The sequence below is a fragment of the Entelurus aequoreus genome, linkage group LG28 (assembly GCF_033978785.1).
Source record: "Entelurus aequoreus isolate RoL-2023_Sb linkage group LG28, RoL_Eaeq_v1.1, whole genome shotgun sequence".
In the NCBI taxonomy this organism is placed as follows: Eukaryota; Metazoa; Chordata; class Actinopteri; order Syngnathiformes; family Syngnathidae; genus Entelurus; species Entelurus aequoreus.
In genome coordinates this window covers 18,465,943-18,491,746 of record NC_084758.1, presented here as the reverse complement: position 1 = coordinate 18,491,746, position 25,804 = coordinate 18,465,943, and the positions used below count along the sequence as shown (strand labels likewise).

The following is a 25,804-nucleotide window of genomic DNA, read 5'->3' as shown; positions in this document are numbered from 1 at the left end:
CTTATCTGAGGTCGGGTCACGGGGGCAGCAGCCTAAGCAGGGAAGCCCAGACTTCCCTCTCCCCAGCCACTTTGTCCAGCTCATCCCGGGGGATCCCGAGGCGTTCCCAGGCCAGCCGGGAGAGATAGTCTTCCCAACGTGTCCTGGGTCTTCCCCGTGGTCTCCTACCAGTCGGACGTGCCCGAAACACCTCACTAGGGAGGCGTTCGGGTGGAATCCTGACCTGAACCACCTCATCTGGCTCCTCTCGATGTGGAGGAGCAGCGGCTTTATTCTGCTTGTACCCGTGATCTTGTCCTTTCGGTCATAACCCAAAGCTCATGACCATAGGTGAGGATGGGAACGTAGATCAACAGGTAAATCCTTCTTCACCACAACGGATCGATACAGCGTCCGCATTACCGAAGACGCCGCACCGATCCGCCTGTCGATCTCGAGACCCACTCTTCCCTCACTCGTGAACAAGACTCCGAGGTACTTGAACTCCTCCACTTGGGGCAGGGTCTCCTCCCCAACCCGGAGATGGCACTCCACACTTTTCATATATATATATATATATATATATATATATATATATATATATATATATATATATATATATATATATATATATATATATATATAATGATGCAATATTATCACTTAAATTACGTTCATGTTGCCATACACACTGTATCTTTTGATGCAAGCTTTTTAGCTATTTAATAGTTCAACATGTTTGGGTAATATTAACAGCTGGAATATCGCTTACTTACATTATTGCACTTATTTTCAAATTACTGGTTTTAAACTTGTAATTTATTGGATTATTTCTTTCCAGAATCAAATGTCAGTCCAAAAATATATTTTTTAAACTTTTTAAACTATTTTAGGAATTCTACCATAACATACCTTGGGTACACTTTATTTCAACATTTTTATTTTTTTAAATACTTGCTTCTATTTTTAGGTAATTGTTCCTATTTATTGTTAACATTGACTACAGCGTACTAAGTCAAATTCCATATGTGTTAAACGTACTTGGCCAATAAAGCTGATTCTGATAAGGATTAGAACATTTTTTGATGTCATGCAACTTGAGGCACTTTAAATATTTGCTGTAACACTGTGTTAATAAAGTTAGTCTTAGTTGATCTATAGTTTTCCTTAATGTTAATAAGGGTATAGTGTCATGCAGAGGTGTACTTATAACAATGTCATGTAGACAAATTAATGTAATGATTACTATATTAATGTTTTCTTCTTCCTCGGGGAGGGGGGGGCTAATAGAAAATAACTGAAGTAGTTTTTTGTACTTTTTAAAAAAAAAGGTACTTTAAACCTGCACTTGAACTTTTCAATCAATCATTGTATAATTAAACTTTAATCCATACAAGTGTTGCTTAAATAAAGAACTTGTTTCACCTTTTACCGCTTTGGTATTACACAGGCGAGTACATTTTTTAAGTACTTAGATACTACAGTACCACTTGCTAAAATGCACATGTAAGAAACAGCATATTATGATTATTATTAGTACACAGTCGTTTGAACAAACACTTTAATTCTAATTGTTAGATTAACATAATATAACATGACACAGTGACCTTCAATTGAATCCCTAAAATATTAATTTGATTGTAATTCATCACAATAACATTTGGGCTCTGTGTCCAATTCAATCAGCTCCTTTTTCCTATTACAAAATTAATGGCTGCAAAACAAAACTGACAAACACACAAAACAGACGCGCTGCATTATATGTGAACAGGACTTGAGTCAAACAGTTCATCCATGACACTCGTGCTGTGACGGGTGGAGGGCTGTGAAACGACAACAACACAAGACATATCAAAGTCATACTATGCATTTGACACGTTATACCGGGGGTCAGCAACCCGCGGCTTATTAGTGCTGCCCTAGTGGCTCCCTGGACGTCTTTCAGAGATGTGTGAAAATGGAAAAAGATGAAGAAAAAAATATATATTTTGGAAAAAATGACAAACCTTCCTAATTGTTAGAAATCCCACTTTTTATGTTATACATGCTTCACTGATGAGAGTATTTGGCAAGCACCGTTTTGTCCTGCTAATTTCAGCGATCCTTGAACTAATCGTAGTTGGTTTACATGTACAACCTTCTCTGATGCTGCCACAGAAAGACGTGTTTTATGCCACTCCTTTGTCTCATGTTGTCCACCAAACTTTTTATTCTGTGCGTGAATGCACAAAGGTGAGCTTTGTTGATTTTATTGATTTGCTGGAGTGCTTATCAAGCATATTTGGTCAATCCATGACTGCAAGCTAATTGGTGCTAACATGTTGAATAGGCTAGCTGTATGTACATATTGCATCATTATGCCTCTGTGGAGGGGGGCGTGGCCTGCCGCGGAACGGGGTGTGCAAGGACCGGCCTCGAAGACAGCGACAGGTGAGTAGATGGCCCAGGTGGGCCATGTTATCTAATCACCTGTCACCTTTATTGGCAGCAGCCGGGACAAGACACAGCAGTTGGAGTGGGAGCCAGAGAGAGAGACGGACTGAGAAAAAAGACAATTTGCTGCAAAGCAAAAGCCTAGCACGACTTATGAAAATAAAACAGTGTTGTACCCTGAAATCCGGGCTCTCGTGGCAGTGTGTGGTGGTCCACAGAACCCACTAGAGGGCAACCTCTACAGCCTCATTTGTAGATATATTTGAGCTAATTTAATTTCCTTTACTTATGTCCTCTGTGTATTTAATTTATATTTGCGTGCTAATTTAATTTCCTTTACTTATGTCCTCTGTGTATCTAATTTATATTTGCATGTCTCATGACACATTATCTGTATGTAATATTGGCTAGATTTCTGTGTTTGTGTGCCAAGTTGTTCCAGACCACAGCAAACGTTACCCAGCTCGCAAAGATTGTAATAAATCCATCAGAAGAAGACAACCTGACGTTTCCTTTAACTTGGACACACACATCTTTACTGCCGGCCATTCTGAGCCAGTAATTTCCAGAACTTCTCATCCTGTTAGAAGCCTCAATTTTACTAATGATTTCCAATGTTGCAAAAATGTGTAGAATAAAAATTAACATCAGCCTTTGATAGTAGGCCATACTTGCCAACCTTGAGACCTCTGATATCGGGAGGTGGGGGGGCGTGGTTAAGAGGGGAATATATTTAAGCTAGAATTCACCAACTCAAGTATTTCATATACACACACACACACACACATATATATATATACATATATATATATATATATATACATAAACATATATATATATAAACATATATATATATATATATATATATATATATATATATATATATATATATATATATATATATATATATATATATATATATATATATATATATATATATATATATATATATATATATATATATATATTTTTTTTTTTAATTATTTTTTTTTTTTAAAATTTTATTATACATATAAATAAAATAAATACTTGAAGTTCAGTGTTCTGGAGGCTATCCAGTAGATGGCAGTATTGTCCTGTTTAAGAGTGTCACAACATTGCTGTTTACGGCAGACGAACTGCTTTACGGTAGACTAAACGTGACTGCTGTTGTGTGTTGTTACCGCGCTGGGAGGACGTTAATGAAACTGCCTAACAATAAACCCACATAAGAAACCAAGAACTCGCCCTCGATCATTCTACAGATATGACGTCATTGGGCAGGCAAGCTGTTTATATTGTGGGAAAGCGGACGTGAGAACAGGCTGTCCCCACTCAGGTCCGCATTGAGCTGGAGGGGGCGTGGCCTCCAGCTCCGGCTGAATACCGGGAGTTTGTCGGGAGAAAATTTCTGCTATCTGTTATCGGGAGAGGCGCTGAATACCGGGAGTCTCCCGGTAAAAACGGGAGGGTTGGCAAGTATGTAGTAGGCTAATATAGCTAATATAGACACTTACATCATGTGTTGTCTTCATTAATACACTTATATAAGGCTTTTAATTTTTTGCGGCTCCAGACAGATTTTTATTTTGTAATTTTTTGTCCCATATGGCTCTTTCAACATTTTGGGTTGCTGACCCCTGCGTTATACCATGGCGACTCGTTAAGATTTGTTTTACCAGCGTGTATGACGAGTCGCTTTCGTATTCATCAACTTCTTGTTCTGCGGCGTCATCCTCAATCAGCGATAGCCTGCGCACGCACACACAAAGAAGTGATTATTGCAGCCCGACACAACACTCAGGAATTATTTCCCCAGATCTTCTCACAAGGTGAGATGCGTGTTCAGTTCTTTCGGATCCAAGGTGGAACTCTGCTGCCCAAAGGAGGAGTGAAGTCGCCTGCTGAGATTCACCTTTCGCATCTGTGACCTGAAAAGTTGGGGTCAATGTTTCCGATTCCTACTTCATTGACAGCCGTGATTAAAAAAAAAAAAAGAACAGAACAGCATACCCTGAGGAGAATTCATCCTCAGACTCAGTTAAATTGCTTCCAACATCCGACTCCAAGATGACATCTTCCCTGGGACCAGGCTGTGTGGCGGGATGCTTCTGGACCGTGGAGGTTATGACCGGAGTGGACAGATTGCTGGGGAGTTTGCTGCTTTCCAGCCAGGAGCTTTCGACAGTGCTGGATGAGGACTCTGAATGAGGCAGACGCTAAAATTAATGATAAAAATACCTGGAGATAGACTTTCAATGCAACATACAGTACTGTACAAAATACTGTTATTATTTTCCATGAGGACTCTGAATGAGGCAGAAGAACTTTAGGTACTAAAATTAATGATAAAAACAACTAATGTATCTAATAGCAGAGATATACTTTCAATGTACAGTACTGTACAAAATACTGTTATTATTTTCCAACGGTGCTGGATGAGGACCCTGAATGAGGCACTAAAATTAATGATAAAAATAACTGGAAATAGATTTTCAATGCAACATACAGTACTGTACAAAATACTGTTATTTCCACGAGCACTCTGAATGAGGCAGACAAACTTTAGGCGCTTAAGTTAATGATCAAAACAACTCATTTATGTAATAGAGATACACTTTCAATGTGACATACAGTACTGTACAAAATACTGTTATTATTTTCTATGAGGGCCCTGAATGAGGCAGACAAATTTTAGGCACTAAAATTAATGATAAAAGCAACACATTTATGTAATAGTAGAGATATACTGTCAATGCAACATACAGTACTGTACAAAATACTGTTATTATTTTCTAACGGTGCTGGATGAGAACCCTGAATGAGGAACTAAAATTAATGATAAAAATAACTGGAAATAGATTTTCAATGCAACATACAGTACTGTACAAAATAGTTATTATTTTCTATGAGGACCCTGAATGAGGCAGACAAATTTTAGGCACTAAAATTAATGATAAAAACAACAAATTTATGTAATAGCAGAGATATACTGTCAATGCAACATACAGTGCTGTACAAAATACTGTTATTTTCCAACGGTGCTGGATGAGGACCCTGAATGAGGAACTAAAATTAATGATAAAAATAACTGGAAATAAATGTTCAATGCAACATACAGTACTGTACAAAATAGTTATTATTTTCCATGAGGACTCTGAATGAGGCAGACGAACTTTAGGCACTAAAATGAATGATAAAAACTACTCATTTATGTAATAGAGATACACTTTCACTGTGGCATACAGTACTGTACAAAATACTATTATTTTCTATGAGGACCCTGAATGAGGCAGACAAATTTTAGGCACTAAAATTAATGATAAAAACAACAAATTTATGTAATAGCAGAGATATACATTCAATGCAACATACAGTGCTGTACAAAATACTGTTATTTTCCAACGGTGCTGGATGAGGACCCTGAATGAGGAACTAAAATTAATGATAAAAATAACTGGAAATAAATTTTCAATGCAACATACAGTACTGTACAAAATAGTTATTATTTTCCATGAGGACTCTGAATGAGGCAGACAAACTTTAGGCACTAAAATGAATGATAAAAACAACTCATTTATGTAATAGAGATACACTTTCACTGTGGCATACAGTACAGTACAAAATACTGTTATTATTTTCTATGAGGACCCTGAATGAGGCAGACAAATTTTAGGCACTAAAATTAATGATAAAAACAACAAATTTATGTAATAGCAGAGATATACTGTCAATGCAACATACAGTGCTGTACAAAATACTGTTATTTTCCAACGGTGCTGGATGAGGACCCTGAATGAGGAACTAAAATTAATGATAAAAATAACTGGAAATAAATGTTCAATGCAACATACAGTACTGTACAAAATAGTTATTATTTTCCATGAGGACTCTGAATGAGGCAGACGAACTTTAGGCACTAAAATGAATGATAAAAACAACTCATTTATGTAATAGAGATACACTTTCACTGTGGCATACAGTACTGTACAAAATACTGTTATTATTTTCTATGAGGACCCTGAATGAGGCAGACAAATTTTAGGCACTAAAATTAATGATAAACATAACTAATTTATGTAATAGCAGAGATATACTTTCAATGTGACACACAGTACTGTACAAAATACTGTTATTATTTTTCAACGGTGCTGGATGAGGACTCTGAATGAGGAACTAAAATTAATGATAAAAATAACTGGAAATAAATTTTCAATGCAACATACAGTACTGTACAAAATAGTTATTATTTTCCATGAGGACTCTGAATGAGGCAGACGAACTTTAGGCACTAAAATGAATGATAAAAACAACTAATTTATGTAATAGAGATACACTTTCACTGTGGCATACAGTACTGTACAAAATACTGTTATTATTTTCTATGAGGACCCTGAATGAGGCAGACAAATTTTAGGCACTAAAATTAATGATAAAAACAACAAATTTATGTAATAGCAGAGATATACTGTCAATGCAACATACAGTGCTGTACAAAATACTGTTATTTTCCAACGGTGCTGGATGAGGACCCTGAATGAGGAACTAAAATTAATGATAAAAATAACTGGAAATAAATGTTCAATGCAACATACAGTACTGTACAAAATAGTTATTATTTTCCATGAGGACTCTGAATGAGGCAGACGAACTTTAGGCACTAAAATGAATGATAAAAACAACTCATTTATGTAATAGAGATACACTTTCACTGTGGCATACAGTACTGTACAAAATACTGTTATTATTTTCTATGAGGACCCTGAATGAGGCAGACCAATTTTAGGCACTAAAATTAATGATAAACATAACTAATTTATGTAATAGCAGAGATATACTTTCAATGTGACACACAGTACTGTACAAAATACTGTTACTATTTTCCAACGGTGCTGGATGAGGACTCTGAATGAGGAACTAAAATTAATGATAAAAATAACTGGAGATAGACTTTCAATGCAACATACAGTACTGTACAAAATACTTTTATTTCCCATGAGGACCCTGAATGAGGCAGATGAACTTAAGGCACTAAAATTAATGATAAAAACAACTAATTTATGTAATAGCAGAGATATACTTTCAATGTGACACACAGTACTGTACAAAATACTGTTATTATTTTTCAACGGTGCTGGATGAGGACTCTGAATGAGGAACTAAAATTAATGATAAAAATAACTGGAGATACTTTCAATGCAACATACAGTACTGTACAAAATACTGTTATTTCCCATGATGACCCTGAATGAGGCAGATGAACTTAAGGCACTAAAATTAATGATAAAAACAACTAATTTATGTAATAGCAGAGATATACTTTCAATGTGACACAGTAATGTACAAAATACTGTTATTTCCCATGAGGACCCTGAATGAGGCAGATACATTTTAGACACTAAAATTAATGACAAAAACAACTAATTTATGTAATAGCAGATATATACTTTCAATGCAACATACAGTACAAAATAGTTATTATTTTCCATGAGGACTCTGAATAAAGCAGAAGAACTTTAGGCACTAAAATGAATGATAAAAACAACACATTTATGTAACAGCAGAGATACACTTTCAATGTGACATACAGTACTGTACAAAATACTGTTATTTTCTATGAGGACCCTGAATGAGGCAGACAAATTTTAGGCACTAAAATTAATGATAAAAACTAAATGTAATAGCAGAGATATACTTTCAATGCAACATACAGTACTGTACAAAATACTGTTATTTTCCAACTGTGCTGAATGAGGATCTGAATGAGGCAGAAGAACTTTAGGTACTAAAATTAATGATAAAAACAGCTAATGTATCTAATAGCAGAGATATACTTTCAATGCAACATACAGTACTGTACAAAACACTGTTATTATTTTCCAACGGTGCTGGATGAGGACCCTGAATGAGGCACTAAAATTGATAAAAAATAACAAAATAGATTTTCAATGCAACATACAGTACTGTACAAAATACTGTTATTAATTTCCACGAGCACTCTGAATGAGGCAGACGAACTTTAGGCACTAAAATGAATGATAAAAACAACACATTTATGTAATAGCAGAGATATACTTTCAATGCAACATACAGTACTGTACAAAATACTGTTATTATTTTCCAACAATGCTGGATGAGGACCCTGAATGAGGCAGACGCTAAAATTAATGATAAAAATACCTGGAGATAGACTTTCAATGCAACATACAGTACAAAATACTGTTATTATTTTCTATGAGGAGCCTGAATGAGGCAGACAAACTTAAGGAACTAAAATGACAAAAACAACTAATTTATGTAATAACATATATACTGTACTTTCAATGCAACATACAGTACTGTACAAAATACTGTTATTTTTCAATGGTACTGGATGAGGACCCTGAATGAGGAACTAAAATTAATGATAAAAATAACTGGAAATAGATTTTCAATGCAACATACAGTACTGTACAACATAATGTTATTAATTTCTACGAGGAGCCTGAATGAGGCAGACAAACTTAAAACAACTAATTTATGTAATAGCAGAGATATACTTTCAATGTGACACAGTACTGTACAAAATACTGTTATTTTCCATTAGGACCCTGAATGAGGCAGACACATTTTAGACTCTAAAATTAATGACAAAAACAACAAATTTATGTAATAACAGATATACTTTCAATGCAACATACAGTACTGTACAAAATACTGTTATTATTTTCCATGAGGGCCCTGAATGAGGCAGACGAACATAAGGCACTAAAATTAATGATAAAATAACTGGAAATAGACTTTCAATGCAACATACAGTACTGTACAAAATACTGTTATTTTCTACGAGGACCCTGAATGAGGCAGACAAACTTTAGGCTCTAAAATTAATGATAAAAACTAATTTATGTAATAGCAGAGATATACTTTCAATGCAACATACAGTACTCTTGTACAAAATACTGTTATTTTCCAACTGTGCTGGATGAGGACCCTGAATGAGGCAGACGCTAAAATTTATGATAAAAATACCTGGAGATAGACTGTCAATGCAACATACAGTACTGTACAAAACACTGTTGTTGTCTAACCTTGAGCAGTGGTCTTTCTGCGCTTAGCCGCCTGTGCGCTTTGTGGAGGGACAGCTCCCACGCTCCCCGCCGACTCCAATCGGGGTCTAGCAGAGGCGCGGCCCTCTAAAAAGCAGCGGTACATTTTGACTGCTGGCCAGGAGAGGGCAGCATCGGGACACCGCGCTTTCAGGAAGGTGGACCTAACAGAAACAACAAAAGGGGAAATTGTGTATTTCCTGTAGGGCTGGGCGATAAGGACAAAAAAGTATATCTCCATATATTTGTACTTAAACTCCATATCCGATATACAAGTATACAAATAAAGATATTCATTTTTGAGTGAGATTCACTGAAATTGAAGTGAATGACAACTACTGTAAACGGTCAGTGGCACTTTTATTAACCCAGTTAGTCAAGATGGGTATTAACAGCACAGAAAATAAACTGTTTAAGTAGCACAGAATTGCATAACAAATAAAATAGAAAAATATTATTTCTACGTAAAATAAACAACATAGCTGTGCAAATAATACAAAATGTATCAAACTCAGAAAAAATTACATTTGCAGGCAGGCAATTTTTAATTCCCAGTCGATGATGTAATGGACTGTCACACACGTACGGTTCTAGTCAGCGCCAAGTAAGTGACTTGACTTAATTGTGCGGCTATGATCTTCCTAAATTCGGCATACATTTGTGGCAGCATTTTTCATGCAAAATATGCCTGGCTTGGCAACTTGAGAACAGTTTTGATTTGGGCTTACATGGTAAACTACTCAAATGAATGTTTTATCCAGACGCATACATAGGTCCAAATGTGGCCAAGTAGACACAGTGTGGGTTTCCTGGACGTCGTCTACATCACTAAAAGAAAAATCTGAGGAGAATCCTTCTGCCATCTTCCACTAGTTTTTTTAATATATAAAACGCCCGCTTGAATATTCCCTCTTCTCTCTTCCGACTCTATCGTCATCATTTGGGATGTCTGTTGTCATTTCCCTTCCTGGTTCCATGACCCGCCCTATCTTGCCTCTGATTGGCCTGTACGTAATGTTTTGCCCTAATCTCAACTAGAGATGTCCGATAATATCGGCCTGCCGATATTATTGGCCGATAAATGCTTTAAAATGTAATATCGGAAATTATCGGTATCGTTTTTTAATTATCGGTATCGTGTTTTTAAAAAAAATATTATTATTATTAATTAAATCAACACACACAAGATACATTTACAGTTAGAAGTGAAAAAACCTCCCTCCCCTATTTACACTCATTCACACAAAAGGGTTGTTTCTTTCTGTTATTAATATTCTGGTTCCTACATTATATATCAATACAGTCTGCAAGGGATACAGTCCGTAAGCACACATGATTGTGCGTGCTGCTGGTCACCATACCTGGTTGTCCAAATTAGGCATAATGTGTTAATTCCACGACTGTACATATCGGTATCCGTAATTAAAGGCCTACTGAAACCCACTACGACCGACCACGCAGTCTGATAGTTTATATATCAATGATGAAATCTTAACATTGCAACACATGCCAATACGGCCTGGTTAACTTATAAAGTGCAATTTTAAATTTCCCGCTAAACTTCCGGTTGAAAAGGTCTTTGATGACATATGCGAGTGACGTCAATAGTTAAATGGAAGTATTGGTACACCTTTGAATCCAATACAAAAATGGTCTGTTTTCATCTCAAAATTCCACAGTATTCTGGACATCTGTGTTGGTGAATCTTTTGCAATTTGTTTAATGAACAATGAAGACTGCAAAGAAGAAAGTTGTAGGTGGGATCGGTGTATTAGCGGCTGGCTGCAGCAACACAACCAGGAGGACTTTGACTTGGATATCAGACGCGCTAGCCGACGCTAGCCGCAGACCGCACGGATGATCGGGTGAAGTCCTTCGTCCTTCCGTCGATCGCTGGAACGCAGGTGAGCACGGGTGTTGAGCAGATGAGGGCTGGCTGGCGTAGGTGGAGCGCTAATGTTTTTATCATAGCTCTGTGAGGTCCCGTTGCTAAGTTAGCTTCAATGGCGTCGTTAGCAACAGCATTGTTAATCTTCGCCAAGCTGGAAAGCATTAACCGTGTATTTACATGTCCAGGGTTTAATAGTATTGTTGATTTTCTGTCTATCCTTCCAGTCAGGGGTTTATTTATTTTGTTTATATCCGCATTTGAGCCCGATGCTATCACGTTAGCTCCGTAGCTAGGGTTTCGCCGATGTATTGTCGTGGAGATAAGTCACTGTGAATGTCCATTTTGCGTTCGACTCTCATTTTCAAGAGGATATAGTATCCGAGGTGGTTTAAAATACAAATCCGTGATCCACAATAGAAAAAGGAGAAAGTGTAGAATCCAATGAACCCTTGTACCTAAGTTAAAAAAGATACGTCCTGCCCTGCACTATAGTCCTTCACTCTCACTTTCCTCATCCACGAATCTTTCATCCTCGCTCAAATTAATGGGGTAATCGTCGCTTTCTCGGTCCGAATCTCTCTCGCTGCTGGTGTAAACAATATGGAAATGTGAGCAGCACTCCAGCTTGTGACGTCACGCTACTTCCGGTAGGGGCAAGGCTTTTTTTTTTTATCAGCGACCAAAAGTTGCGAACTTTATCGTCGTTGTTCTCTACTAAATCCTTTCAGCAAAAATATGGCAATATCGCGAAATGATCAAGTATGACACAGAATGGATCCGCTATCCCCGTTTAAATAAATAAAAATTAATTTCAGTAGGCCTTTAGAGTTGGACAATATCTGAATATCGGCAAAAAAGCCATTATCGGACATTCCTAATCTCAACCAATCGTGCTCATAATAGTAAACAACCAACCAATCATGGATGTTTTTACACATGCAAATTCGTCTTGAACGGAGGAAGAGGAGGGGTTTTGTAGCCCATGGAGTTTTGAGAGGGAGTGGGAAGCGGGGGAGAACAAGGGACACAACAAATAAGCGGTGTTTGGTCATTTTAACGTGAAATAAATTATATCGATATTACGATATTTTCTTAATTCATATCTTGTTGAATTATATCAGTATATTTTACAAACTCGATATATCGCCTAGCCCTAATTTCCTGCACGTGTTTGCGCTCCACAGAGTTATGAAGTGAATTATATTTATATAGCGCTTTTCTCTATGGACTCAAAGCGCTTTACATAGTGAAACCCATTATCTAAGTTACATTTAAACCAGTGTGGGTGGCACTGGGAGCAGGTGGGTAAAGTGTCTTGCCCAAGGACAGTGACTAGGATGGCGGAAGCGGGGATCGAACCTGGAACCCTCAAGTTGCTGGCACGTTCATGTGTGTGTGTGTGTGCGAATGTCGGCAGCTCACAGCTGGGTCTGCTCCTGCTCCGGCAGCTTCAAACTGAACTCGCTGAGGATATCCAGGAAGGCCACATTGGGGTGGCTTTCTTCTTCTCCTTCCTGCTGCACACGAAAGGCAAACTCTATGCCATCCCTGAAATCAGTGAAAAAAAACAACCAAGACCGCCATCACTTCAACGTCAACTTTCTCAGTTTATGAGCACTTCAGGATCAAATGACTCACATGTGCAGAGCCAACAGAGGTCTGCGAGCGCGTGTGAGGTCAGCACCGAAGCTCTGGGCGAACATCCTGGCCAGATCTCGGATCTTGCTGATATCCTGCCGGCTGACGTCCTCCTCCATCAGCATCACTGAGAAGAGCTGATCAACACAGTCATATGTTGAGCGCTTCAGATAAGAGCAACATGTGTATCAGCACGATCCACCTGCTGCATACTCAGGCAGAGTATCTTGGCACACATTTCTTGACCAACATCCCTCAACTTGATTATGGTTCCTTTGATGATGTCCCCAAAGTCCCTGAAGTACTGTGGAAAAAAAACCAATACATGAGATACACACTACCATTCAAAAGTTTGGGGTCACATTGAAATGTCCTTATTTTTTAAGGAAAAGCACTGTACTTTTCAATATAGATAACTTTAAACTAGTCTTAACTTTAAAGAAATACAGTCTATACATTGCTAATGTGGTAAATGACTATTCTAGCTGTAAATGTCTGGTTTTTGGTGCAATATCTACATAGGTGTATAGAGGCCCATTTCCAGCAACTATCACTCCAGTGTTCTAATGGTACAATGTGTTTGCTCATTGGCTCAGAAGGCTAATTGATGATTAGAAAACCCTTGTGCAATCATGTTCACACATCTGAAAACAGTTTAGCTCATTACAGAAGCTACAAAACTGACCTTCCTTTGAGCAGATTGAGTTTCTGGAGCATCACACTTGTGGGGTCAATTAAATGCTCAAAATGGCCAGAAAAAGAGAACTTTCATCTGAAACTCGACAGTCTATTCTTGTTCTTAGAAATGAAGGCTATTCCACAAAATTGTTTGGGTGACCCCAAACTTTTGAACGGTAGTGTACCTTTTGGCAACTAACATAGTATAAGATTCTCACAGTGGTGGCCAGCAAGACCTTCTCTGCTGGCCTAACATAACTAGAAATCATGATCATAATTGAAGATAAAAGTATTTTTTTATTTACTTTCCCTAAATATCTGAAAGTATTCATATTCTCTTCATGTCATATTATGCTCCTTCCAGTGTTGTTTTTAGTTTAGAGTTTTTATCCAATCAGAATTCAGCTAGCTTATGTTGCCATGCTGTACCAAATCTACCCGGGGCCTTCAGAATCAACATTGCAGGCGTCTATGCACTGTAAGTGAACGGGCACATACAGTTGATAGATAATTCCGATAGCCAATCAGATCACGAGTTGTTGTCAGTAAGGCCTTCTAGCTGGCCTCATGTTGAACGTGACATTTAAAGGCCTACTGAAACCCACTACTACAGACCACGCAGTCTGATAGTTTATATATATCAATGATGAAATCTTAACATTGCAACACATGCCAATACGGCCGGGTTAGACTAGTAAAGTGCAATTTTAAATTTCCCGCAAAATATTCTGCTGAAAACGTCTCGGTATGATGACGTTTGCGCGTGACGTCACGGATTGTAGCGGACATATTGGGACACCATTGTGGCCAGCTATTAAGTCGTCTGTTTTCATCGCAAAATTCCACAGTATTCTGGACATCTGTGTTGGTGAATCTTTTACAATTTGTTTAATGAACAATGAAGACAGCAAAGAAGAAAGCTGTAGGTGGGAAGCGGTGTATTAGCGGCCGGCTGCAGCAACACAACCAGGAGGACTTTGAGTTGGATAGCAGACGCGCTACCGTGAGTATGCAGCTTTGGCTTCCAAACATTTGATCGCTTGCCCGTACGTGCGTGCCGCTATGTGCATGTCACGTACGTAACTTTGGGGAAATATATGTGCTGTATGAACTTTACGGAGGTGAACGGTACTTTGGGCTGTGGGATTGAGTGTGTTGTGCGGGTGTTTGAGTTGTATTGGTGGGTTATATGGACGGGAGGGGGGAGGTGTTTGTTATGCGGATTAATTTGTGGCATATTAAATATAAGCCTGGTTGTGTTGTGGCTAATAGAGTATATATATGTCTTGTGTTTATTTACTGTTTTAGTCATTCCCAGCTGAATATCAGGTCCCACCCGCCTCTCACAGCATCTTCCCTATCTGAACCGCTTCCACTGCCCTCTAATCCTCTCACTTTCCTCATCCGCGAATCTTTCATCCTCGCTCAAATTAATGGGGTAATCGTCGCTTTCTCCGTCCGAAACGCTCTCGCTGCTGGTGGCCATGATTGTAAACAATGTGCAGATGTGAGGCGCTCTACAACCTGTGACGTCACGCTACTTCCGGTACAGGCAAGGCTTTTTTATCAGCAACCAAAAGTTGCGAACTTTATCGTCGATTTTCTCTACTAAATCCTTTCAGCAAAAATATGGCAACATATGACACATAGAATGGACCTGCTATCCCCGTTTAAATAAGAACATTTCATTTCAGTAGGCCTTAAAGTGTCCTGTGATTGGATACTCACCGGGACCGTTACGGATGAATTTGAGAACACAGAGTTGAGAGACAGTTGCGATAGCCAATCAGATCACAAGTTGTTGTCAGTAGCCTATCTAGGTAGCCTGATGTTAACGAGACTGTGATTGGATACTCATTTATCATTCCAGAGTGAGTATCCAATCACAAGTTGCAATTTAGCAGGAAGCAGGAAGTGTTGACCCACAAAAGGAGAACAAAATGTTGATTAGGTGGCAAATATATATTTGCAAGGCCATTTTCAAGGATATTTAAAGAGAAACTACATCTTGTGACACAATTTCGGCGACGAAATGCCCGCCATTTCCACTCGAAGTCAACCAACGAGGGGTTATACGGCGTCGAAGGGGTCCTACAAATTGTAAGTTCAAATATTTTATTCCTTTATTTTTTCACATTTAATGTTTTTTTTTTTTCAACTTAAATTTTGACAGTACCACATAAGATATGTTTTAATTGCTGATGTGGGTTTATTGAGATTTAAATGCACCAGAAAATAACCAGTTTTTTACACAGTTGGTGTTTCAATGCGAAGTAGTGCGGAAATGACTTTCTGTATAGTATTTCTCCAGCAATGGTCATGTGGTGACATCAATGATGGTATTTTGAGAGGTAATCATTGAATTCGGACATCACTGAAGGCCTAGGTGGGAAACGCACGGCCCGCCAATGGATTCTCAATGTGGCAGGAGTGTTCTGCTGTCTTGAAGCATGCGCTACAAACATGTTAGCAATAACATCAGACAAGGACAAGTCACAGGTGGAGAAACTCCTCAGTGCTGAACTCTGTAGAATTTGCACCTGGCTCGCTGACAAACTATCCATACACAGGGTAAAACAGAATCCATCCTTTTTGGGTCCCACATCAACCTTAAGAAAGTCAGTGACTTCACTATAAAAGTGGGTGACATTGTTATCACCAGGAAAGATGAGGTCACCTACCTAGGTTCCATTCTAGAGGCTAATCTTTCCTGTGATAAAATGTCAACCAACGAACGAGATTTCTCTATAGAATCTCCTCTCTGGTCAACAAAAGCACCATGAAGATTCTAGCGGGAACTCTCATTCAACCGTTTTTCGATTACGCATGCACCTCCTGTTACCCCAGCACCTCCAAAACCCTCAAATCTAAACTACAAACATCCCAGAACAAGCTATTCAGATTACTTCTAGACCTCCACCCCAGATCACACCTCACTCCTACCCACTTCTCCAAAGTGGGCTGGCTCAGGGTGGAGGACAGAGTAAAACAACTTGCACTGAGCCTAGTCTATAAAATCCGCTACACCTCCCTGATACCGAAGTACATGTCAAATTACTTCCTTAACGTAAATGACCGCCATAACCACAACACCAGGGGGAGCTCCACTAACCACGTTAAACCCAGATTCCGAACTAACAGAGGTCTTAACTCATTCTCTTTCTATGCCACATCAATGTGGAATGCGCTCCCAACAGGTATAAAAGAAAGGGCATCTCTATCCTCCTTCAAAACCACACTAAAAGTTCACCTCCAGGCAGCTACAACCCTAAACTAACACCCTCCCCGGATTGCTAATAATCAAATGTAAACAATCAAATGCAGATACTTTTTATTATGCCTTCTGATCTCTCTCTTTCTCTCTCTCTCTCTATATGTCCACTACTTGCTGTCCATATCCTACCCCCCACCCCCTCCACACCCCTGATTGTAAATAATGTAAATAATTCAATGTGATTATCTTGTGTGATGACTGTATTATGATGATAGTATATATGATAGTATATATCTGTATCATGAATCAATTTAAGTGGACCCCGACTTAAACAAGTTGAAAAACTTGTTCGGGTGTTACCATTTAGTGGTCAATTGTACGGAATATGTACTTCACTGTGCAACCTACTAATAAAAGTCTCAATCAATCAATCAAACACCTAGTGGCCACAATAATTCATTACATTAAGGGTATGATGCAGTACGAAGAACAGGAGTGTCAAACTCATTTTAGCTTAGGGGCCGCATGGAGTAAAATCTGTGCACACGCAAATCATGGCATGAAAACTAAAAAAAAAGACATCTTAAAATTGTTATATTTGTCTTACTTTGGCCAAAAATAGAGCAAACACACTCTGAAAATATTACAATATAGAAAAAAATACCAGCAGCGGTAAAGTTTAGAACCATGAAGGAAAGAAGAAAGTGAATGATTGTTTATAACTGAATATATTTACATATGCATAAAAATGTGTTTTCTTTTGTATATTTTTTTAAATGAATTAACGTATGAGAACCTTTTTCCAAAACACAATATAGAATGTGAGATATAACAGGATAATGCATACATTTATCATTTGTTTTCAAAATGGTTACAAAAAAGTGGGACCCCAAAAATTTACTGTGGGACCCCATTTTTTATGACTTGATGGGGTCCCTGGGATCCTAGCACCAACACTGATGGAGTATTGGTGTGTGCAAAACAGCAGCAGGCGGCTGTGGCCTGCAGGCCGATCCTAATACTAATCAAATATCATCCGGGCCTTGCCTTTGACATCCCTGACATAGAATGATTTAGAGACGTTGTGGTTACTTTCTAATACAGTGGAACCTCGATTTAATTGGTCCTTGAACAGAGTTTGTAAATTGAAAAATTCTCCATTAGAAAAAAAGTAAATATGAATAATTGGTTATACCCCTAATTTTATTTTTTTTTCTTCTTGTTTTTGAACACTGACTTTTTGCAGTGTAGGATGTAAATATGAAAATAATCCACTGCTCTTGTCATGTTGGCTCTTTTGATGACTGTTTTTCTCTGGAGGAAAGTAAGAACGCCAGCCCGCGTCCAGGAGTAGAAGTGGTACAAAGTAACACAAAACACGCCAAACCTACCATGTGGTAGTGTTTAAAGACATCGGTGGCGGCTTCATAGTCCAGCACGCCGACGAGGACCAACCGGCAGTAGCCGGCGAGTTGGAGGCGCTTCTTTTGCAGAAGGGCGATCTCCTCCTCGTGCTCATCTGAGGAAGAAGAACAAGTCACAGCTGATAACCAGTTGCTGATGAACTGAAAGAGGGCCTATTAAAGATTGAGATTCAAGCCTTATCAATGTACTGTGCCTGAACTGGCTCCTAACACCCACTTTGATGTAGCATTAACAAAATACCTTCTGTTGCCACAATGTAAGAGTCTGAGAAGATATAGTCCATAAGGAAATTTGCCAGCTCAGTACGCAGGAAATCATTAGGCAGGTAGTACAAGCTCTGAAGGGTGGAGTCAGTGCGGACATGATTTGAACTGTAAAAGCACAACAGGTCACACAGGAGCTGAAAAGCCTGCAGCGGAGGGAAGGAAAAAAAACATTGGAATTATTTGGCAGTTAATGTAATTTCTCTTAGGCGGATGCTCCGACCTCATCCCTGATCTCAGCCTGGTCCACACACAAACACCCCTGGCAGATGTCGCAGAAGGAGCCGACCTCCTTACTCAGACACCTCAGCTCCTCCTGCGAAAGACGGAAGGTCAGTGGTCATGAGGTGAAACGGAGAAACAAAACAGAACCCCGCTTTGTCACCCCCAGCACCTCTGTGGGCGCAGAGTGTTGCACATTCTTATTTGTCCACATCAGGTGCAATGCGGAACATCTCAGGGCTGACACAATGAGCTGGAATGAAAGCAAACACTGGTCACTCCCTCTTCTATCACTTATCCTGCATAAGCAAAAAAACAAAAAACATCATGCAGACTTCATCAAGGTCTCTGGAATCCATTCTGCTTTCCAGAAGATGAATGCAGGAGTCAAACAACCTCCATGCCGTTAGGTCTCTGGCACTGAAACACACACACAATTATATGAACATTCCCTCACTCCACTATTTTTTGATAGCACACACCTGCTCAAGACTGCGATCCTTTTCAAAGCTGTAGCTGCACTGTAAACATCAGCGGTGTCCTGCACACACACACACACGCACACACACACACCACAACTGAGTCTTGCAAATGTCAAGTGATGATACGCACAGGACATCATTTTGTGCCATTTATGACTGTCTGGATGTTCAATGTTCACACACACAAATGAATCTTACCAAGCAGATGCAATGTTGAACATACGTTTATAGTGCATAGAAATAAACCAACCACAAACCTTCTTTTACTACATTTATAATTTTAGTACAAACTCAAAACCAGTGAAGTTGTCACAGGGTGTAGGTGACGAACCCCAAGATGCAGAGATGGCAGCAGGCATTGAGCAGGAAAACATGATTTCATTTAACACTAACACAAGAACAAACAAAAGGGTACAAACAAAAGGCGCGCACAAGGCGGAGAACAAACTTGGCTATGAACAAAAACTAGCACAAAGGCTAACTGTGGACAAGAAACCAAAACACTTACTGTGACACGAAGGAACTATGACATGGAAATGCTGATTATCGGTCCTGCTAGACACCGACATCTATTTAATAATACCACCTTAACATTTGACAACCAAACAATTACACAAGGCGACTCGGTAAAGAATCTGGGCATTATCTTCGACCCAACTCTCTCGTTTGAGTCACACATTAAGAGTGTTACTAAAACGGCCTTCTTTCATCTCCGTAATATCGCTAAAATTTGTTCCATCTTGTCCACTAGCGACGCTGAGATCATTATTCATGCGTTCGTTACGTCTCGTCTCGATTACTGTAACGTATTATTTTCGGGTCTCCCTATGTCTAGCATTAAAAGATTACAGTTGGTACAAAATGCGGCTGCTAGACTTTTGACAAAAACAAGAAAGTTTGATCATATTACGCCTATACTGGCTCACTTGCACTGGCTTCCTGTGCACTTAAGATGCGACTTTAAGGTTTTACTACTTACGTATAAAATACTACACGGTTTAGCTCCAGCCTATCTCGACGATTGTATTGTACCATATGTCCCGGCAAGAAATCTGCGTTCAAAGAACTCCGGCTTATTAGTGATTCCCAGAGCCAAAAAAAAGTCTGCGGGCTATAGAGCGTTTTCTATTCGGGCTCCAGTACTATGGAATGCCCTCCCGGTAACAGTTAGAGATGCTACCTCAGTAGAAGCATTTAAGTCCCATCTTAAAACTCATTTGTATACTCTAGCCTTTAAATAGACCACCCTTTTAGACCAGTTGATCTGCCATTTCTTTTCTTCTCTCCTCTTCTCCCCTGTCCCTTGGGAGGGGGAGTTGCATAGGTCCGGTGGCCATGGATGAAGTGCTGGCTGTCCAGAGTCGGGACCCCGAGTGGACCACTAGCCTGTGCATCGGTTGGGGACATCTCTGCGCTGCTGACCCGTCTCCGCTCGGGACGGTTTCCTGCTGGCCCCACTATGGACTGGACTCTCGCTGATGTGTTGGATCCACTGTGGACTGGACTCTCACAATATTATGTCAGACCCACTTGACATCCATTGCTTTCGGTCTCCCCTTGAGGGGGGGGGGGGTTACCCACATATGCGGTCCTCTCCAAGGTTTCTCATAGTCATTCACCGACGTCCCACTGGGGTGAGTTTTTCCTTGCCCGTATGTGGGCTCTGTACCGAGGATGTCGTTGTGGCTTGTGCAGCCCTTTGAGACACTTGTGATTTAGGGCTATATAAATAAACATTGATTGATTGATTGATGATTGACATGAGCAGAGTGAACAGAAGTAGACCCAGCTACAACGACAAGTATTAATGACATTGACAATCATACTGACAATACTCCAGCACTGACTGGAGGGCAAAGCAGGACTAAATAGTAGCTGGCTGATTGACACCAGGTGTGGCCAAGTGCCAATCAGCCACAGCTGAGGGGAAAAAGCACTCAGGGATACAAGCAGGAAATAAAGACAAAATAAGAGCGCTTGCAGGAAATAAAGACAGAGGAAAACCCAAAACATAACTAAACTGTCAGTGACAAACTTGACAGAAGTTGGCACGTTGTGTAAATCGTAAATAAAAACAGAATACAATGATTCGCAATTTTTTTTTAACTTACATTCAATTGAATAGACTGCAAAGACAATATATTTATTGTTCGAACTGAGAAAAACATTTTTTTTTTGCAAATAATCATTAACTTAGAATTTAATGGCAGCAACACATTGCAAAAAAGTTGGCACCGGGGCATTTTTACCACTGTGTTACATGGCCTTTCCTTTTAACAACACTCAGTAAACGTTTGGGAACTGAGGAGACCAATTCTTTAAACTTTTCAGGTGGAATTCTTTCCCATTCTTGCTTGATGTACAGCTTAAGTTGTTCAACAGTCCGGGGTCTCAATTGTGGTATTTTAGGCTTCATATTGCGCCACACATTTTCAATGGGAGACAGGTCTGGACTACAGGCAGGCCAGTCTAGTACCCGCACTCTTTTACTATGAAGCCATGCTGTTGTAACACGTGGCTTGGCATTGTCTTGCCGAAATAAGCATGATACCGTTGCTTGGATGGCAGCTTATGTTGCTCCAAATCCTGTATGTACCTTTCAGCATTAATGGTGCCTTCACAGATGTGTAAGTTACCCATGTCTTGGGCACTAATACACCCCCATACCATCACAGATGCTGGCTTTTCAACTTTGCGTCTATAACAATCTAGATGGTTCTTTTCCTCTTTGTTCTGGAGGATACGACGTCCACAGTTTCCAAAAACAATTTAAAATGTGGACTCGTTAGACCACAGAACACTTTTCCACTCCGCATCAGTCCATCTTAGATGAGCTTGGGCCCAGCGAAGCCGGCAGCATTTCTGGGTGTTGTTGATGAATGGCTTCCGTTTTGCATAGTAGAGTTTTAATTTGCACTTACAGATGTAGCGACAAACTGTAGTTACGGACAGTGGTTTTCTGAAGTGTTTCTGAGCCCATGTGGTGATATCCTTTACACACTGATGTCGGTTTTTGATGCAGTAGCGCCTGAGGGATCGAAGGTCCGTAATATCATCGCTTACGTGCAGTGATTTCTCCAGATTCTCTGAACCTTTTGATGATATTACAGACCGTAGATGGTAAAATCCCTAAATTCCTTGCAATAGCTGGTTGAGAAATGTTGTTCTTAAACTGTTCGACAATTTGCTCACGCATTTGTTCACAAAGTGGTGACCCTCGCACCATCCTTGTTTGTGAATGACTGAGCATTTCATGGAAGATGCTTATATACCCAATCATGGCACCCACCTGTTCCCAATGAGCCTGTTCACCTGTGGGATGTTCCAAATAAGTGTTTGATGAGAATTCCTCAACTTTCTCAGTCTTTTTTTAAACATGTTGCAGGCATCAACTTCCAAATAAGCTAATATTAGCAAAAAATAAAGTTTTCCAGTTTGAACGTTAAGTATCTTGTCTTTGCAGTCTATTCAGTTGAATATAGGTTGAAAAGGATTTGCAAAAAAATTGTTTCCTGTTTTTATTTACCATTTACACAACGTGCCAACTTCAATGGTTTTGGTGTTTGTAATACCTATGAAACTCCATTAGGTGACAGCATCTCTCGTGATACAACTTCTATCAATACAATAATACTAAGATAGAATTGTCTTTTACTTGAGTTTCCTATACCTGCAGCAGGTCGTTGAAATAGGTGCTGAAGCACTCAGTCAGGCTGTCCACGAGCTGACTGAATGCTAGGCGGGCACGGGAGGAGAAGGCGTAGCGGTCGGAGCAAAGTACACTGAATAACCGGCCGCACGCCTCCAACACGGCCGTGTCCGTGTGCTTCTCCACGATCTCGCATATCTGAGACAGCAGCTGGTCCAGATGCTGATGATGTAATACAGGACAAACAAGTATGACCCAAGGGCATTGGCTATTCAGGTTGTAAAGTCAAAGGCTCCAATTGGTTGCTTACCTTATTCATCCGATTTACGCTGCTGTACATCGCCAGGTTGAAGTAGAGAGGCGCTTGCAAGAGGAGTTTTACCTTCCCTGCGTCTGCAGAGTACTGCAACGTTGGCATTGGAGCAAAAACATACTTTAATAAATAATACTCATTCTAAAACTATCCACTGTAGCCAAAAGCTCTGAGGACAGAACAGTTATTAAGGACGTTTCATTTTGAATTAAATTTAAAAGGCAAGTAGGACTGCAAAGATTAATTCCATTCATCTTCTTCCGCTTATCCGAAGTCGGGTCGCGGGGGCAGCAACCTAAGCAGAGAAGCCCAGACTTCCCTCTCCCCAGCTACTTCGTCCAGCTCTTCCCAATCCAATCCAATTCCTTCTATTTATATAGAACTAATAACAACAAAACTGTCTCCAGAGTGCTTCACATGACAAATAAACAATAAAAAGTAACCAAATTACAAGCATTTAAAATGAAATAAGTAAAAAAAATAAAAAAAATAAAAAAATTGCTGCTTTTATTATGTTATATTCCCATTCCGTTGCTTCGATCAATCGTGTAACAAACAAAATAATCAAAAATTCTCCCCCAAAAAATAATATATATCGATAAATGCAGGAACATACTCAGTGGCCTAGTGGGTAGTGTCCGCCCTGAGAACGGTAGGTCGTGAGTTCAAAACCCGTCTGAGTCATACCAAAGACTTTAACAATGGGACCCATTAGCTCCCTGCTTGGCACTCAGCATCAAGGGTTGGAATTGGGGGTTAAATCACCAAAAATGATTCCCGGGCATTGTTCTTGATGGGGAGGGGATCTGTGGTTCCTCCTGTACGTCACGGATCACGTGACTTGCTTCCTCATGATCTCTCAAAATGGCTTAGGAATTACCGTGAGACTAGTTTGATTAGATCTATTTACTCACAAACTTTGTAAGTCTTTTGGTGTCATACATCAGATACATGTGATAATAGCTTTAATATAGAGGCAACTTGATTTTCCACTCTGAGGTACTTTAAAGGGGAACTGCACTTTTTGTTTGGAATTTTGCGTATCGTTCACAATCATTATGAAAGACATGACGGATGGATTTTTTTTCCAATGCATTTTAAATATTAAATAAACGTATACAAAAGTCTATTCCGCCCATAAAATCTGATAAATAACCATTCGAAAAGCGCCAACAATACTCACGTTTACATTTCATGACTTGACTATCAACCAAGTATTAGTGATATTGTTATTAAAAGCGCCAACGCAGACAAATATTTATAGCGGCCACGTAATGACTTCATCGAGTGGTCTGCTGTTTCCTCGCTTCCCTGCTCCCTGTAAGTTTATTATAGATCATAAATCATGCATCTCATCTGAAAAGTCGATGGCTGAGGATATAAGCCGACAAGTTGGGACACTCTGACAGCCGTTTAAGACCTGAAACTTGCGGGGACGCCACGAAAAGCGCTTGACAGCAGACCTTGTACAGTAAGTGATGAAAAAAGCAAACGTTGTGATGCGTTTTTTAAATTAATGCGGCGCGTATGCTTAAAATGATCAAAATGCGTAAATATTATGGTAAATGAGTTATACTAGTATAGCACACACTATTTCTATTCACACAAACAAATTCACACACTAAGGACGGGAGCTGCCATGCAAGGCCCTAACGACGACCCATCAGGAGCATGGGTGAAGAGTCTTGCTCAAGGACACAACAGACAAGATTTGGATGGCAGAGGCTGGGATTGAACCAGGAACCCTCAAGTTGCTGGCATGGCTGTCCTTTTTAAATGTTATTATAAAGTGTGCCTGTTATTACATTACATACATCATGTATGTGAAACCCTAATGGAGGTGTTTGGATGTTTTTTTTAAGGGCTTTGTAGGCGGAATTGCATAGCTCTCATAAGCTCCATTGTAAGCGGACTTTTGATCTAATTTATAATACACCAAAAAAAAAATCCATCTGTCATGTCTTTCATAATGACTGTGAACGCTGGGCAAAATTCCCAAAAAAGTGCAGTTCCCCTTCAAATGCTGCTTACCTGTTAAATAGCTTCTTGCCAGCAGTTCCAACATACTTTAACACACAGCGTGCTTCATTTCCATGCAGTTTACAATGAAGCACATAGACAGAACTAATTCTAATCGTATTTATATTTTGTTTTTCACCGGTCTGTCAGAAACTAACACGCGTGCTGAAAATAGTCTGGGGACCACTGATAGAAAAAACATGACAGTTACCTTGGTCAGCAGTTGTGGCAGCAAAGGGATGAAATGATTTGTGATACGCCTCCTGTCCTGTTCCTGGGTCTTCTTCTCCTTCATATTTAGTGCCTTCATGTCAATATAACCACATAGTGACAGGGAAAAAATCAGATTACTTGGTTGTCATATTTTGCTGTTTAGTCATATATCAGGTACCCTGACTGCTAAATAATAAGTCGAGTCCAGGGCTTTGCAACAATGTTGTGCCTCCCTTCGCAGAGCTCAGAGATCTTTCAAAATACTGCGCATTTTTGAAAAGGTTTTTACAATTTCTGACTGTCTGTAAGGCAGTGAAT

General features: G+C 39.5%; 1 protein-coding gene across 4 annotated transcripts in view; it reads right to left on the bottom strand.

Annotated features, from left to right (window-relative positions):
- Nucleotides 1–1,465: 1,465 nt before the first annotated feature.
- Nucleotides 1,466–25,804, bottom strand: part of LOC133644843 (cohesin subunit SA-1) — a 54,768-nt gene continuing 30,429 nt past the window's right edge. For 3 of the 4 annotated variants that reach the window (XM_062039585.1, XM_062039587.1, XM_062039586.1), the window contains exons 16-32: nt 25,485–25,577; nt 23,252–23,344; nt 22,963–23,163; nt 19,293–19,351; nt 19,146–19,230; nt 18,983–19,063; nt 18,812–18,904; nt 18,566–18,734; nt 18,292–18,419; nt 13,211–13,312; nt 13,009–13,145; nt 12,793–12,918; nt 9,462–9,643; nt 4,405–4,594; nt 4,221–4,322; nt 4,071–4,143; nt 1,466–1,802 (exon numbers count right to left, since the gene is read on the bottom strand). In XM_062039585.1, coding sequence (XP_061895569.1) covers nt 1,737–1,802; nt 4,071–4,143; nt 4,221–4,322; nt 4,405–4,594; nt 9,462–9,643; nt 12,793–12,918; nt 13,009–13,145; nt 13,211–13,312; nt 18,292–18,419; nt 18,566–18,734; nt 18,812–18,904; nt 18,983–19,063; nt 19,146–19,230; nt 19,293–19,351; nt 22,963–23,163; nt 23,252–23,344; nt 25,485–25,577 — 1,980 coding nt within the window. In that variant the 3' untranslated portion in view covers nt 1,466–1,736. The remainder of the gene's footprint in view (nt 1,803–4,070; nt 4,144–4,220; nt 4,323–4,404; nt 4,595–9,461; nt 9,644–12,792; nt 12,919–13,008; nt 13,146–13,210; nt 13,313–18,291; nt 18,420–18,565; nt 18,735–18,811; nt 18,905–18,982; nt 19,064–19,145; nt 19,231–19,292; nt 19,352–22,962; nt 23,164–23,251; nt 23,345–25,484; nt 25,578–25,804) is intronic. The other variant, XM_062039584.1, reaches the window with a different exon arrangement.